The sequence below is a fragment of the Poromitra crassiceps genome, assembly GCF_964638095.1.
Source record: "Poromitra crassiceps genome assembly, chromosome: 9".
Classification (NCBI taxonomy): domain Eukaryota; kingdom Metazoa; phylum Chordata; class Actinopteri; order Beryciformes; family Melamphaidae; genus Poromitra; species Poromitra crassiceps.
Genome location: NC_139630.1, coordinates 26,816,584 through 26,829,881, shown reverse-complemented (window position 1 = coordinate 26,829,881; position 13,298 = coordinate 26,816,584). Strand labels below are relative to the sequence as shown.

At 48.7% G+C, this 13,298-nt stretch overlaps 1 protein-coding gene across 1 annotated transcript; it reads right to left on the bottom strand.

Annotated features, from left to right (window-relative positions):
* Positions 1 to 1,105: 1,105 nt before the first annotated feature.
* dll4 (delta-like 4) lies at positions 1,106 to 12,948 on the bottom strand. The gene is made up of 11 exons (XM_083642573.1): positions 12,817 to 12,948; positions 12,409 to 12,657; positions 11,954 to 12,011; positions 10,998 to 11,261; positions 8,325 to 8,385; positions 6,663 to 6,793; positions 6,246 to 6,415; positions 5,801 to 6,020; positions 4,124 to 4,865; positions 2,955 to 3,063; positions 1,106 to 2,425 (listed from the first exon to the last, which is right to left on the bottom strand). The coding sequence occupies exons 1-11, from the start codon at positions 12,868 to 12,870 to the stop codon at positions 2,420 to 2,422; spliced, it is 2,064 nt and encodes a 687-aa protein (XP_083498699.1). The 5' UTR covers positions 12,871 to 12,948; the 3' UTR covers positions 1,106 to 2,419.
* Positions 12,949 to 13,298: the final 350 nt, after the last annotated feature.

The window sequence follows — 13,298 nt, the reverse complement described above, 5'->3', positions numbered from 1 at the left end:
CCGTGTCACAGAACGCCAGCGTTTTCCACGAGGCGCAGAGAGAGGGGCAAAGGGCAATCGCATCAGCACCGAACGAAGACGATAAATCACCGGGTGATGGTCCGTACGGCTCAAGTTTCTAACCTCACTTCCAACCCTTTTTGTGACATGATAAGTAGTGGGAGACCGACCGCCTGCTCCTCGTGGAGAAACAGACCTCGGCCCCAGGAGAGCGAGACCCAATCAGAGCCCAGATTGTGGTGACAAGTCAATAAACTTTTCTGAAATAGTGCGCGGAGGGCCCATCTTCTTATATTATGCCTCTTTGTCGCGGATCCGCTGGCTCCCATCTGGTTTCCCCTCCCTCCGGGGTGAGGCCCGGCCGGGCCCCAGTGCCAGGCCCTCTCTCCGCAGCTTTGTTCGCAGGAGTGGGTGGTACAGGACGGGGCATTGAGATATTGCCCTTAACCCTGAAGGGGAGTCACTCAGTCAGGCAGTTGGGGGCGGGGGGGGGGGGGGGGGGGAGACCCTGCGACTGCTCGGGTGTTTTATGGGAGGTCTGTGTGTGTCACGCACGCCGGGCGAGAGGCCTGGCATATGCCGCTGTTTTTTATGGCACTAGAGTCACTCCTCGCTCCCCCACGGCATCTGTTTGGTTGGCTGTGTGTGTGTGTGCGCGCGCGCGCGCGAGAGAGTGTGTGAGGGGTGGGGGGCGTTCCCCTTTGCCCTGTGCCTGGCTTTGTTTCGCCATTTCCAGCTTGAGGGGGTGGTAGCCGTGGAAACGGATTTGAATTTCAAGCCAATTTAGAGAGAGAGAGAGAGGGGTGGGTGAGTGAGTGAGTGAGTGAGTGGGGTGGGCGCCCAAGGCGTTTCCAGGAATGACTTGGAAGTAGTGATGCGATAGTGCTGTTGGGCTTACCTACCTAAAGCCTGATGCTGCATGATGCTATGTGAATGTAGCAAAGCAGCTGGATTTCATATTCATAACTGTCTGTTGACAATTTACAAGAGGCCTAGTTGTGCAACATTAGGTAGGCTATATATTGAGTACCGGATGAGATATCTGAGCCGCATCACTCTAATTAAATCCAGCCTTAATACAAAGAAATACAAGACACAGGCGATCGTGGTTTTGTACTCAATTTCATTATTTAAAAACACCTCAAAAATACTTTCCTTTTTTCCCTCATTCACTGACATCATCCAATTAAAAACAGTTTTGAAGGAAGTTTTATTCTTCAGAAGTTTGGTCCTTATAAATATGCATTATATACAAAATAATATTATAAAACATATAAAGAGCAGTGTGTCATATTTAAATTAAAACTCTGGAAATAATCATCATTAAAAAAAAAAAATTACACTATTGGTTCTGTATTTTTTTTTAAACTTGTTATAGGCAGGCAGTGGTGTGACAGTCTTTTCTCCCCCGTTTTGAGTCTCTTTGTACTTCTCTCTTGGGTTGCATAAAAAAAACGCTTCCTATGCACGTAGTGTTTCTCTTGGATCTCGCTGGCACAGACATAACAGCACTGACAGCACAGACAGCAGCACTGACTATGATCTTGCTGGCACAGACATAACAGCACTGACTATATATTCCTGTGGTTTTTCTCTTCAAATCCCTGTCGATTAAAAAGTATTTCCCCCCCGCTGGTTTTTGTAGTGCAAATGATCCGAGAAGAGACAAGGGCACAAATTTAGCATTTCAAAATCCCCTCTGTTTAAGGCTTCTAGTGAATTTTGGGCTGCATACAATCTCCACCATTGCAATGGAAAAAAAGTCCAACCAGTCATTTTCGAAAATGATTTGACAGTTGAAGATTATTTTCAGACATTCATCGCTCTCAGTGTTTGTGTGGTTGGATTTTGACGGGTGGGTGAGTTCACTCGTCTCCCCCCAGAGTCTTGCATAGCAGGCGAAGCTGGCAGGAGGGTGGGGGTGGTGGGATGGGGGGGGGGAGTGAGTGGGTGGGATGGGTCGAATCTCAGGCACCTTTTTGACTGTTTTGATTGGTTGGCTGTCAAAGTCACCATGATTATCACACAAGGCTGGGGTCAACAACAAAGGGGCAAACGTTCACTTCCTTCTTTGCTGTCCGGGATGGTCAGGATTCGTTATTTTTTTGCCGACGCTCTTATCGGGTCTCCGCACACCTCGCGTGCGGTCAGTCCATTCGCCAGTCCGGTTAACCAATGAGAAAGGTCCTTCACTGTACAGGGTTTTTTTTTGCATACAAACACTCGGTCAACATCGACGTTTCTCAGTTCCGTTCTGGAGGCTCTCTCTCCAGTTCCTCAAGTGTTCCAGAGCAGCAGTGGACATCGAAAAACAATCTCCGGTCCCTTCTCAGCATTTGTAAACAATCCAGAATACAGTAATTCTGCCTCGATTGTGTCTTTCTCCTCGGTCCCTCGCTTTTTCAGACCCGCCGTAGTTTTATACCTGGGGGTTCAAGAGAGGAAAAAGTCGATTAGAGATGTGGCAAAATAAAAAGCAGCTCACATACCAAAGTAACAACTGTCATATTGTATTGCAACGCTGTATTAACTATTATAGCTCATGTGCTATCATCATCATTCAGTTTTGCTTGGAAAAACAAACATTTGAAGCGCCGCGGTCGTAAAACATAACACCTTTGAGACCGAGCAGAGCCAAACATGTGTGGGGAATCAGGATCGGTTCAGAGTCGAGGTCATCACATTGCCAAGATAAAGAATAGTGACCTTTTAGAATTTACAGAATGCAATAATGCACGATTGAGATATTATACATCGCTGGCTTAGCTTCGAATATGAGAATCCTGGCCTCCATATTGTCTGCATGCGTACCAGTCACCTGTCATAGGTGACTTGTGACTTGTGACTAGCTGTGCTAGAGAGGGATAGCCTGCTCGGGATGACATGAAGTGCTTCAAATGGTGCTCTTTATGGAGATGCTGGTGAACGCGTGCATTTTTTTGATTTTGGCTTACCTCGGTTGCTATGACGCACTCCCTCCTCTCCTCTGCTATAACAAATACCGACTGGTACATGGAGTCTCTTGGGGAACATATCGTTGATATCCTACACTCTGGCTTTTCACTGCAAACACAAATCACAACTTTGTGTTAACACAAACTAGAAGCACATGCCAGAGCTATGCATTAGATGGGCCGTGTTATGCTGGGAGACAGCACGGAGGATGTATAGCAAAAATAAATGAGAACAATGTATGGTCTCCAAGTTTGGGGGGGTATTTATCAGTAAAATGCCTTAAATGCCTTTGGGCAAAATACATTTTATACTGTAAAAACATTTTAAATGATTTGTATGTGCATAAAACCAAAGGAAGGTAGTGGCATGGTTCAAATAATACAAGGCATTATTGTGTGAGTGAAGAAAAAAAAACCTTTCCTATTCACACAAGTAGGAGAGAGAGGAGAGGAGAGGAGAGGAGAGGAGAGAAGGGGGAGGAGAGGAGAGCAGAGGAGAGGAGAGGAGGGGAGGGGAGAGGAGAGGAGAGGAGAGGAGAGAAGGGGGAGGAGAGGAGAGCAGAGGAGAGGAGGGGAGGGGAGGGGAGAGGAGAGGAGAGGAGAGGAGAGGAGAGGAGAGGAGAGGAGAGGAGAGGAGAGGAGAGGAGAGGAGTGGAGGGGAGAGGAGAGGAGAGGAGAGGAGAGGAGAGGAGAGGAGAGGAGAGGAGAGGAGAGGAGAGGAGGGGGAGGAGAGGAGGGGAGAGAAGGGGGAGGAGAGGAGAGGATAGGATAGGAGAGGAGAGCAGTGCAGAGGAGAGGAGAGCAGAGGAGAGGAGAGGAGAGGAGAGGAGAGGAGAGGAGAGGAGGGGGAGGAGAGGAGGGGAGAGAAGGGGGAGGAGAGGAGAGGAGAGGATAGGATAGGAGAGGAGAGCAGTGCAGAGGAGAGCAGAGGAGAGGAGAGGAGAGGAGAGGGGAGGAGAGGAGAGGAGGGGAGAGAAGGGGGAGGAGAGGAGAGGAGAGCAGAGCAGAGCAGAGGAGAGGAGACCTACAGCTTAAAGTAATGAGAAAATGATATGGTCCATTCTCAGAACACTTCCTCTGATATTACTGACATTATGGCATTATTAGTATGTGAAATCCATTGATTGAACAGCTCATGCAGTGAAACGTGTGAAAACGCTCCCTCTCACCTGTACATTCTACTCAAGGGCATTTTGTCTTCTAAACACTTGTCGTAAATAAGACTTTTGCCCTCTTGCGACTTGTCGTCCTTGAACTCCTTGGCGTTGGAGTTGTACGAGTCCAAGTGATAGTTTTTGTGGATAAAGTTCGACTTCTCCGACTCGCAGTCCACCTCCAGGCCCATTTTCTGGTTGTTGGTGTTTTTCAGCTGGGCCTCCGGGATGAGGTTGTCCCTCTGCACGTCCGACACGTTGTTCATGGTCTCCGTGTCCCCGCGCTCCCTCTGCGCCTGCCGGTGGATGTGGCGCAGGGCCAGGCCCACCATGCACAGCAGCACCAGCAGCGCCACCAGCCCCACCGCCAGCGACACCGCCGCCCACTGGAAGCCATCTTGGATCTTGCCGGTGGTCACGGGGAAGGTGACGGCGGCGAAGAAGTCGCAGTGCGGCCCGGTGAAGCCCGAGGGGCAGACGCAGGCGGCCGGGGGCTTGCCCGGGCCCCCTCCCCCCGTGCAGAGACCCCCGTTGAGGCAGGGCCGCAGGGAGCACTCGTCCAGCGCCCGGTCGCAGTTGCGCCCGGCGAAGCCCGGCGGACAGGCGCAGGTGTAGTCGTTGATGCGGTCCAGGCAGGTGCCGCCGTTGACGCAGGGGCCGCCGGCGCACTCGTTGACGTTGATCTCGCAACGCTGGCCGGTGAATCCGGCGCGGCAGCTGCAGACGCGCATGCCGCCGTGGATCACGCACAGACCGCCTATAGAGAGAGAGAGGAGACAGGGGGGAAAAAAGGTTAGCGTCAACGCATCAGGATTAGCTTAAAAGAGACAATATTAACATAACGGTAGGGAAATCAGTCCCCCTATAGAGAGCCAAAGTGGAACGTCACTTCCTGCTTCAGCACTGTACCAGAGATTTTCATCCGCCATTTATTTTCCCATAGACATTTCGTAAAATGCTTATAAAAATAGTTGTACTTGTTCAAACCAAACGGTTCAGATATATTTAGAAAGAGGAGAGATCGCTTAACACTTCACTCGGACCAAAACGTTAAAAAAAAATGCGGGTTTAAAGAAAATATTTTTTCGATGTTGTTTTTTTAAGTTTTGGTCTGAGTGAAATGTTCTATGGTCTCTCCCGATTCCAAATATAGCTGAACCGTTTGGTTTTGACCAAGTAAAACTATTTGTATACGCATTTTACGAAATGTCTATGGGAAAATAAATGGCGGAAGAACATCTCTGGTACAGGGCTGAAGCAGGAAGTGACGTTCACTTTGCCTCTCTCTATCGAGTCCAAATGAGGTGTTTCCCAAATGCCCAGAACTGTGACGCGCATCCTCGTGACGCCCTCTCAATTCACACATCTCCCATCCACTCACATCATTGTTCCCCCAGAACAGAATCCTCTTGTGTTTCCGAAAAGACAGACAACCGAGCTGCGTATAGATATTGGTCCCCTTTCATCCACGACACCGCAGAGCGAAGCCAGCAGTGACATTTAGAAAGCCAGCGCTCGGAGCTGCGCCGTGTTTACACGGAGGACAATAGACACCAAGTTCCCACCAATTCCTGTTGTTGCACACTGCTTCCAGCGGGGGGGCGGGGGGGGGGGGGGGGGGGGGGTCGAAGAGAGCGAGGGGAAGTTCAGAAAGGGGGGAAAACAAGAGGGGGGGAGGGAGGAAGAGCGTACCATTAGCGCAGGGAAGCGACGTGCACTTGTCCACCCTCTTCTCGCAGTTGAGTCCGGTGTAGCCGCGGGGACACTCGCACATGTAGCTGCGGCCATTGTCCTTCTCCCGGCACTTGCCGCTGTGGAAGCAGGGCGAGTCGGCGCACGTCAGCAGGCTGTGCTCGCAGTGGGAGCCCTCGAAGCCCTGCAGGCAGTCGCACAGGTAGCCGCTCTCCAGGTTCTGCAGAGACGGAGAGAGACGGGGGACATTGGAGTGAGATACAGCCCCGAGTGTGTGGATATTAAAAGATCAAGAATCTATCTATCTATCTATCTATCTATCTATCTATCTATCTATCTATCTATCTATCTATCTATCTATCTATCTATCTATCTATCTATCTATCTATCTACTGTATGTATCTATGTATCTATCATCTATCCATCCATCCATCCATCTACTCACCATGCATATCCCTCCGTTCCTGCAGGGGTTGCTGTCGCACTCCTGCATCTCCAGCTCACAGTTGACCCCAGTGAACCCTGGGAGGCACGTGCAGGTGTAGCTGCCCTGGCCCGTGTTCATACAGGTGGCGCCGTTCACACACGGGCGGTGATGGGTGCAGAAGTTCAGGTCTGGAGGAGAGAGAGAGAGAGCAGTGTTTGTTTACAGGGAGCCTGCATGAAGGGGGGGGGGGGGGGAGCTGTCTTACCCCCAAATGTGGATAAAGCTATGAATGGAACATTCCAGCTATTCGGGAGGCAAACTAATTTCCTAATGCCTCCGAGTCAGTTTCAAATGAAAACAGTGTATAAGTCATACGAACATGTCTTTTAAAGGGACAGTAGCAGTGGGCCAAGTCGTGCGGTATACTGCACCCACCTTGGTCACAGAATAGGCCTCCCCAGCCCTCCTGACAGTTGCACTGCCACGGCTGCTGGCAGGTACCATGTTTACAGGCGGGGTACTTCTTACACTCGTCACAAAACGTGCCTTGCCAGCCTTCTCTGCAGCTGAAAAGTGGACAGAAATATATTTTGATTGATTACTTTGATTGTTCATATTATGGAGAGAGACAGTGCCTGCCGCCAATACCGTACCCGATCTGGATCTGCCATAATTGTCGCGTATCGCATTAGCAGAACCGCTTAAAAACCGGACCAGTTTTTCGATTCTATTAAACATGCAATCAGTGAGCCAAGCCTCAGCGAGAGCAGACGACCCGCCAGCGCTTTTTTTTACGACGACATCGTGGATCTCGGCTCGAAACCGCGAGTTTGATGATCACATCAATCAGCCGACCAGACTGCAATTGGCTGCACTAAACACATCATTAAAGGCTCCCCATATACTGTATACCCCATCCCAGCAATCAAGTCAAATTACACAGCGTTCAACTTACAGTACGACGCTAAAAGTCATATCTCTCTAACAGTAGAACCTTTTTTTTTTTGTGTGTGTGTATCTTTTTTTGCACAAGATAGCACGGTGTGGATTCGCACATCGACGCCGGCTCGTCTTTTCCCCCCCAACTTTGCTTATAAATAAGTGCAAAGGGGTCAATATTGTTTCTTGGAAATAAAAAATGGCGGGGGGTAATGACGTTATAGCAGCATCCATCCACATTAAGAGTTTGTTTTGGTGTTCGATACAAGCTTTTCAAACAAGGCGTCAAACCGATAGCCAAGTGAACGATGTGACTACGGGGTAAACACGGAGGCCAACACGGGGGGTCATGTGCAGAATACTAAATAGCACGAACGTGCCGCGAAAGTGAAATATCGCTTTAAGGATTTCTGGCAGCAAACGAGGCTGTCAAAAAGACTCCTCTCTTTGCTCCAGTTTCCCAGGGATATCTAACTCCTCAGACGGGGTGTGCAGCAAGGCCGTACCGAGGCAGCCGATTGTGGGACTTAAGATGTACTTTTTTAACCGTCCCGACATTTTTAGCTGAGCGAGCGGAGACGTGGGAGCAGCTTCGGGGTGTTGGGTATCTAAAGGGGTTAACCTCAGTTTTGGGTCCGTTTTTTAGTGCTGGGAATGATGGATCTGTGGGTACGAAAAGAGGCCAACGTTGCATTCAAGAGGAATTTCTCACAGTGAGTGAGTGAGTGTGTGTGAAGGCTCCTGGTTAGCCGGAGCGAGTGAGTGAAGGAGACAGAGACGGGGCTCGTGACAAGAGAGGGAACATGGGAAGCCCGGAAAAGGGGAAAGTGAGCGATGCGCCGATGAGGGAGTGGACTGAGAATTGGCTGGACTTTGTGACCTTCGACCTCTCCTGATGATGAAGAGTCTGGGCAAGAGTTACTGTAGCAGTGGACTTGGGATGCATCGAGGATTAAATAACCTCTCTGAAGTGGGACACGACAGGCTGATTTGAAATTGAAATTGAGATGGAGAAATACCAGCGATGCCTTCCAATGGGTGTGACACACGCACACACACTCTTCCCATAGGGACCCCCTTAGCAACAGCCCCCCCCCCCCCCCCGCCCCTGTTTCAGTCATCACTTCATTAGGTTGGGTTTTTTTTTTTTTTACTTACACACACTCGCCAGGTTTGGAGCAGTTTCCATTCCTTTCGCTGCAGCCCTCCAGACAGATAGCTGAAGAGACAAACAGAGGAGAACACAGACGTCAGTCCACCGGAATCACATTTTCTCTCAGCTGTGTGAATGATGGTGGTAAAAGATATTTACCAACTTAACTCTCTAAAGGCAATGCAATATACCAAACATTGAGTATTATAGTTTTAGAAAGTAACATGGTATTTATAATACATTATAGAATTTCATAACCTTATGGAAAAGCAGGCCTGCCACCAATACCATCTCTGCCGTAACTGTTGCGTATCACATCAGCAGAACAAGACACGACACCGTCAGCACAAAGACGACTATAACCAAGCGCCAGGTGAGCCAGACTCTCTGAACAAAGCCCCGACAACACATCAAACGAGGATCCAGCCCCCATACTTGTCTATAAATAGCCAGCAACTGCCATGATGAGCCTATAGGTAGCATTAGCCCAAGCCTCAATCTGTCTCAACTTTCTTTCAAAACCCCTAAACCGCACATGGTGATCTAAACCGGTCGGCCACACCCCCTCAGCTGCCGCGGGATGGGGGGGGGGGGGGGGGGGGGAGTCGGTTAAGGGTTTGTTTGTGCTGTTTAAGTGCACATTCTAGCATGACACTGATTCGCGGGACAACATATCAGGCGACTGACGGTAAGCGGCCGGTTTAGTGCACCAACAGATGCTCGCTCTCAATAGCGGACAGCTGTCACTATTGTTGTTTGCGGTTCTCGGAGAAGCATATTTGCAGCTGCCGCGCCCGACAATGGAAGTGGGGGGAACGAAACATCGGTGGCGCGTGGCGGGATAATAATGCGGCGATTAACCTTGGCGCGTGCAGCCGCCCGGGCTCCTCCTGTGAATGCCCGCGCGCCACCGCCCCACCCCCACCCCACCTCCCCAGGATTATGTTACCGGGCATGCGCGTCATCATGGAGTACCTCCATAGGTAGAGGGGGGAGAAAAAACCCCCGATATATATAAAAAAAAACAAAAAAAAACAGATGGTACCGGCTGGCAGTTGTGATTGGCTGTTAGTCACATTATAAAACGCATTGTATAAAATACCTGACAAATGCACACCTGTGACAGGCGACACCTGTGACTGATTAGCGGCCGAAACAAAAGCTTTAACCGCTGCAAAGTGTCTCAAAAGCCAGCCCAATGGAAATAGCCGTTATGCGTATTAAACGTCACGTGAAATTGGACTTTTGCGGCGTAAATGCGCACATTTTGAAAGTGTAAAACCGTGGTATCGGTACACAACGGGGTGAGACCAAGTTCAAGCAGGGTGCCCCGGAAACCCTAACAGAATGCCTAGTTAAAGAGAGAGGAGGAGAGAGAAAGAGAGAGAGATAGAGAGACAGAGAGAGAGAGAGAGAGAGAGAGACACACAGAGAGATAGAGAGAGAGAGAGAGAGAGAGAGAGAGAGAGAGGAAATTATAGCCTCTGAAAGACGCCTAATTTGTCTTTCTCATGTATATTTTCTGTAGTCATGACGATTGATTGATGCGTCTATAATCGGAGCACGTGAGCCCATCTGGTTAGGATTTGGCGCCACGGTCAAAATAGCACACGCCAATTTCTCTTTCACCACCACCACCTAGTGACATCGATGACAGATCCGCTGTCACCCGTGCGGTCACATCTCGCACATGGTAACTATTACTTCCCTGGGGTGTCTCCGTCCAAATCTGCTCTTTGATTAATTTGTTTGGGTGAATGGGGCTCCTGGTCTTCTCGTCGAGCCAAATGGCACCGGGCCGTGCCACTGGGCCCATTCAGAGCCATCCAAAAAACATGGGACGTCGTGTTGCTCTATGATTTGGCCATGTGGGCTTTGCACAGGAATAATGTGGCCGTTGTCATGTTAAGCTGCCTGTCCCTTAACCAAAAAAGACTCAATGGCTGCTTACAGACCCACTACCAATTATGCCACTGAAATTATAGAATTACACCCAGGAATGCAGCTCTCTCTGAGAAATGACATTCTACACCAAAATTGCATATCAGCCTTGCCAGATATCTCTATGTCATGTCTGACTGCTGCAGCACTCAACATCCTGCGGGCCTTGGCCCCTCAACGGAGGAAGTGTGGATTAGACGTCTTATATTTTAATAACCGCTAAATAACTGAGGCTTGTTGTGTGTGCGCTTATGTTTCCTGTCTTTAGGCACAAACCAAAAAAACACTAAGGTCAAAGGTCGTAGGCTACACCACCGCGGAGGAGACTGAATCATCTTGCAGCTGGCACACTGTCATTCCAGGAAGAGATGCTATATGAATGTCCTCCGGCTCCGAGTGTTACAAGGTAAAAGACCGTCCATCAAAAGGCATGTGATCAAGCTTCCATCAAACGCCACAGCTAATAGGCCTATAGACACAGATTTCACTATCTACAATACAAGTCTTTCACAGACGTTTGACCGACCCACTTGTGGTCAGAAAAACACACACCAGCACAAGCTCAGAGCAGCACCCGACTAACAGTACAAAACACCAATTTCAGCAACGACGGAGACATTGAGGCCAACATTATTGTTCAAAGAGAGAGGAGAAAAAACAGACTGCAGACCCAGTTCTGATAGACAGTGAGCTAAGGTGGGCATGAGATAGTAGAGGTTGTCTGGTGGATTGCTTACGTTCTTCGCAGTATTTCCCCTTCCAGCCGGGCAGACAGGACAACTGCCCGTCACGGGTGCAGGTGTAGTGGCCAAATCGGTCGTCCCTGGGCGTGCATTTTTTGGAACAACTTTCTCCGTAGTAATTTTCATTGCAGACGAACCGGTAAGAATACCTGAGCTCCGTCTGCTTCCCGGTCTGCGTGTCCTGAGACCAACCAGCCCCTTCGCCCAGCTGCCTTTGGGTGGCAAAAAAGCTAATCAAAAAGTCTGGGTTGTTGGTATCTGAAAGAGGAAGAGAGGTCAAAGGTCAAAAATAAAGCAGGGTATATATATAGGGTTACAAATTGTTTTGGTCCCCCCGATGTTGATCATACACGATTCTATGTCGAGAAATGCATCCTGAATGGATGTGGGTTCAAAAGTCACCCCCAGGCCTTTTTAAAGTCTGCACTGCACCAAGCTGCTTCCCTTATCAAAACCCCATACAGTCGAGATGAAAGATAAAGCCAGGTTGAAATTTCCTCTTTCTTTCCCTGAGCAAAAACATTCCCAGGCCCAGTCCCCTCTTCCAAAGGGCGGAACAGAGTAAGGTGTAAACTACAGGAAGATGCAGTCAGGGGCTCTTGGCAGGCACAGTGTATTCTCACCAAAGCCCGCAGCTCGTTCCCACGCCCAAAATAAACCAAAGGAAGTTCAATTGTATTGGAGTATAAGAATGAAAAAAGGTGTTCTGAAGTTCATAACAAAAGGAGTGAATAGGCGTGAAAATGTGTCAAATTATGAACAATTAACAATTGGTTTGCCATGACCTGTTAATGTTGAGTGACTAAGCAGTATTAAATAGCAAGTCATCTTTTTGCTTTTTGTGTGCATAAAAATAATTGTGCAAAAAAGAGTGAACTGCTCCCAGGTCCCCCCAAGCAGTGAAATGTGCAGAAAGAGCTCCCTCCTGTGGCGTAAAGTGTTGCACTTACCTACAGGTAGACTTTCATAAGGTGAATGCCAGGCTTCAATTATCAGAGAAAATGAGCCCTGAGGAGAAAACACAAGCAGTTATTATCCATAGATCAATATTATTTTCCATAGAGTCCATATAGAAAGTACACCAACGCTGATATGTTTTCTTGGTATTTATGGTAGGCTACTTTACTGACTACTGACAAGAGCTTTCAATTTCAATTTGAAAATAAGTCTGTTTTACACTGCTCATCACATGCCCTACTGCAGTTTGGAATGAACGACGCTCGTCGTGGCAATCCAATCTGTTTGTCGGCAGAGTATTACCTAATGATAATGGATTTAGGTGACCAATGACCGGTGCGCTCCCAAAACGCATGAGCAGTTCTCCCGAACAAGCAGATAGTGGTCGGGTGTGTTGGTGTAATAATATCACGAATGAAATTGAGCTATTATCGCTTCGAACTCTTACCGGCCATCCAAAGTAGACTGGTAATTGAATTGGTCTGTTGTCCTTGGCGCTGAAAGAGTTTGTCCCCAGCACCGGTGTCAGTGTACTTCCAAAGATGCAGTCACCTGGCGAGACCACAGCCTGGTAGTTCTTCAAGCAAATTCTAAAGAAAGTCCTGCAGTTGGGCTTGCATGCGTTCCCGTTTGCCAGCAGACCCTTGTAATTTTTAAATTCGTGAAGATCGAGTTCAAACACACCGGATCCAAATACCTAAAAAGAGAAGGGAAACAATTTTAAGCGCTTAATATGAATCTCGTTTTGTTTTGTTTTATTTTTTTATTTTTTTTACATTAAACATCTCCATGTGTTTACGTCGAGGAGTCGGATACAGGACCACCGCGGAGATGCATTATTCTCCCTCCGTCATACCTGTGTTATCAACGTGGTGCTGAATGCGATGGTAAAGGTGAACCAAGCTGCCATCCTTCTCGCTTCTCCAGGGCGGCCGCGTCACCACAGCCAATATCGCCTCTTTTCACAGCGAAACCTCTCTATTCCAAAGTGTTTCCACCAAGGCGAAGAAGAGGGGAAAGCTCTAAAACAAATAGAAATCCTTCTTCACTCCCACGGAGTTTTTCCTTAGCTCCTTGTTGGTGTGCGTCAAAAGCGTCCAGAGGAAGCGTTTACCATCTCCAAGTTATCCAAAATGTGAGGGAGCAAATATCCAAGCGGGCTTCTGTCTGTCTGTCTGTCTGTCCGTCTGTCAGCGGGCGTCTCCTCGCGTGGTAGGCTACTGTACTCCACAATGGTCACGTCGCTGTGCGCGCACGGCTGAAGGCTTGTTTTGGTGCTGAACTTGGTGCGTCAGTGCGCCACGACTGTTTACCGATCGTCTTATTACTAGTGAATGA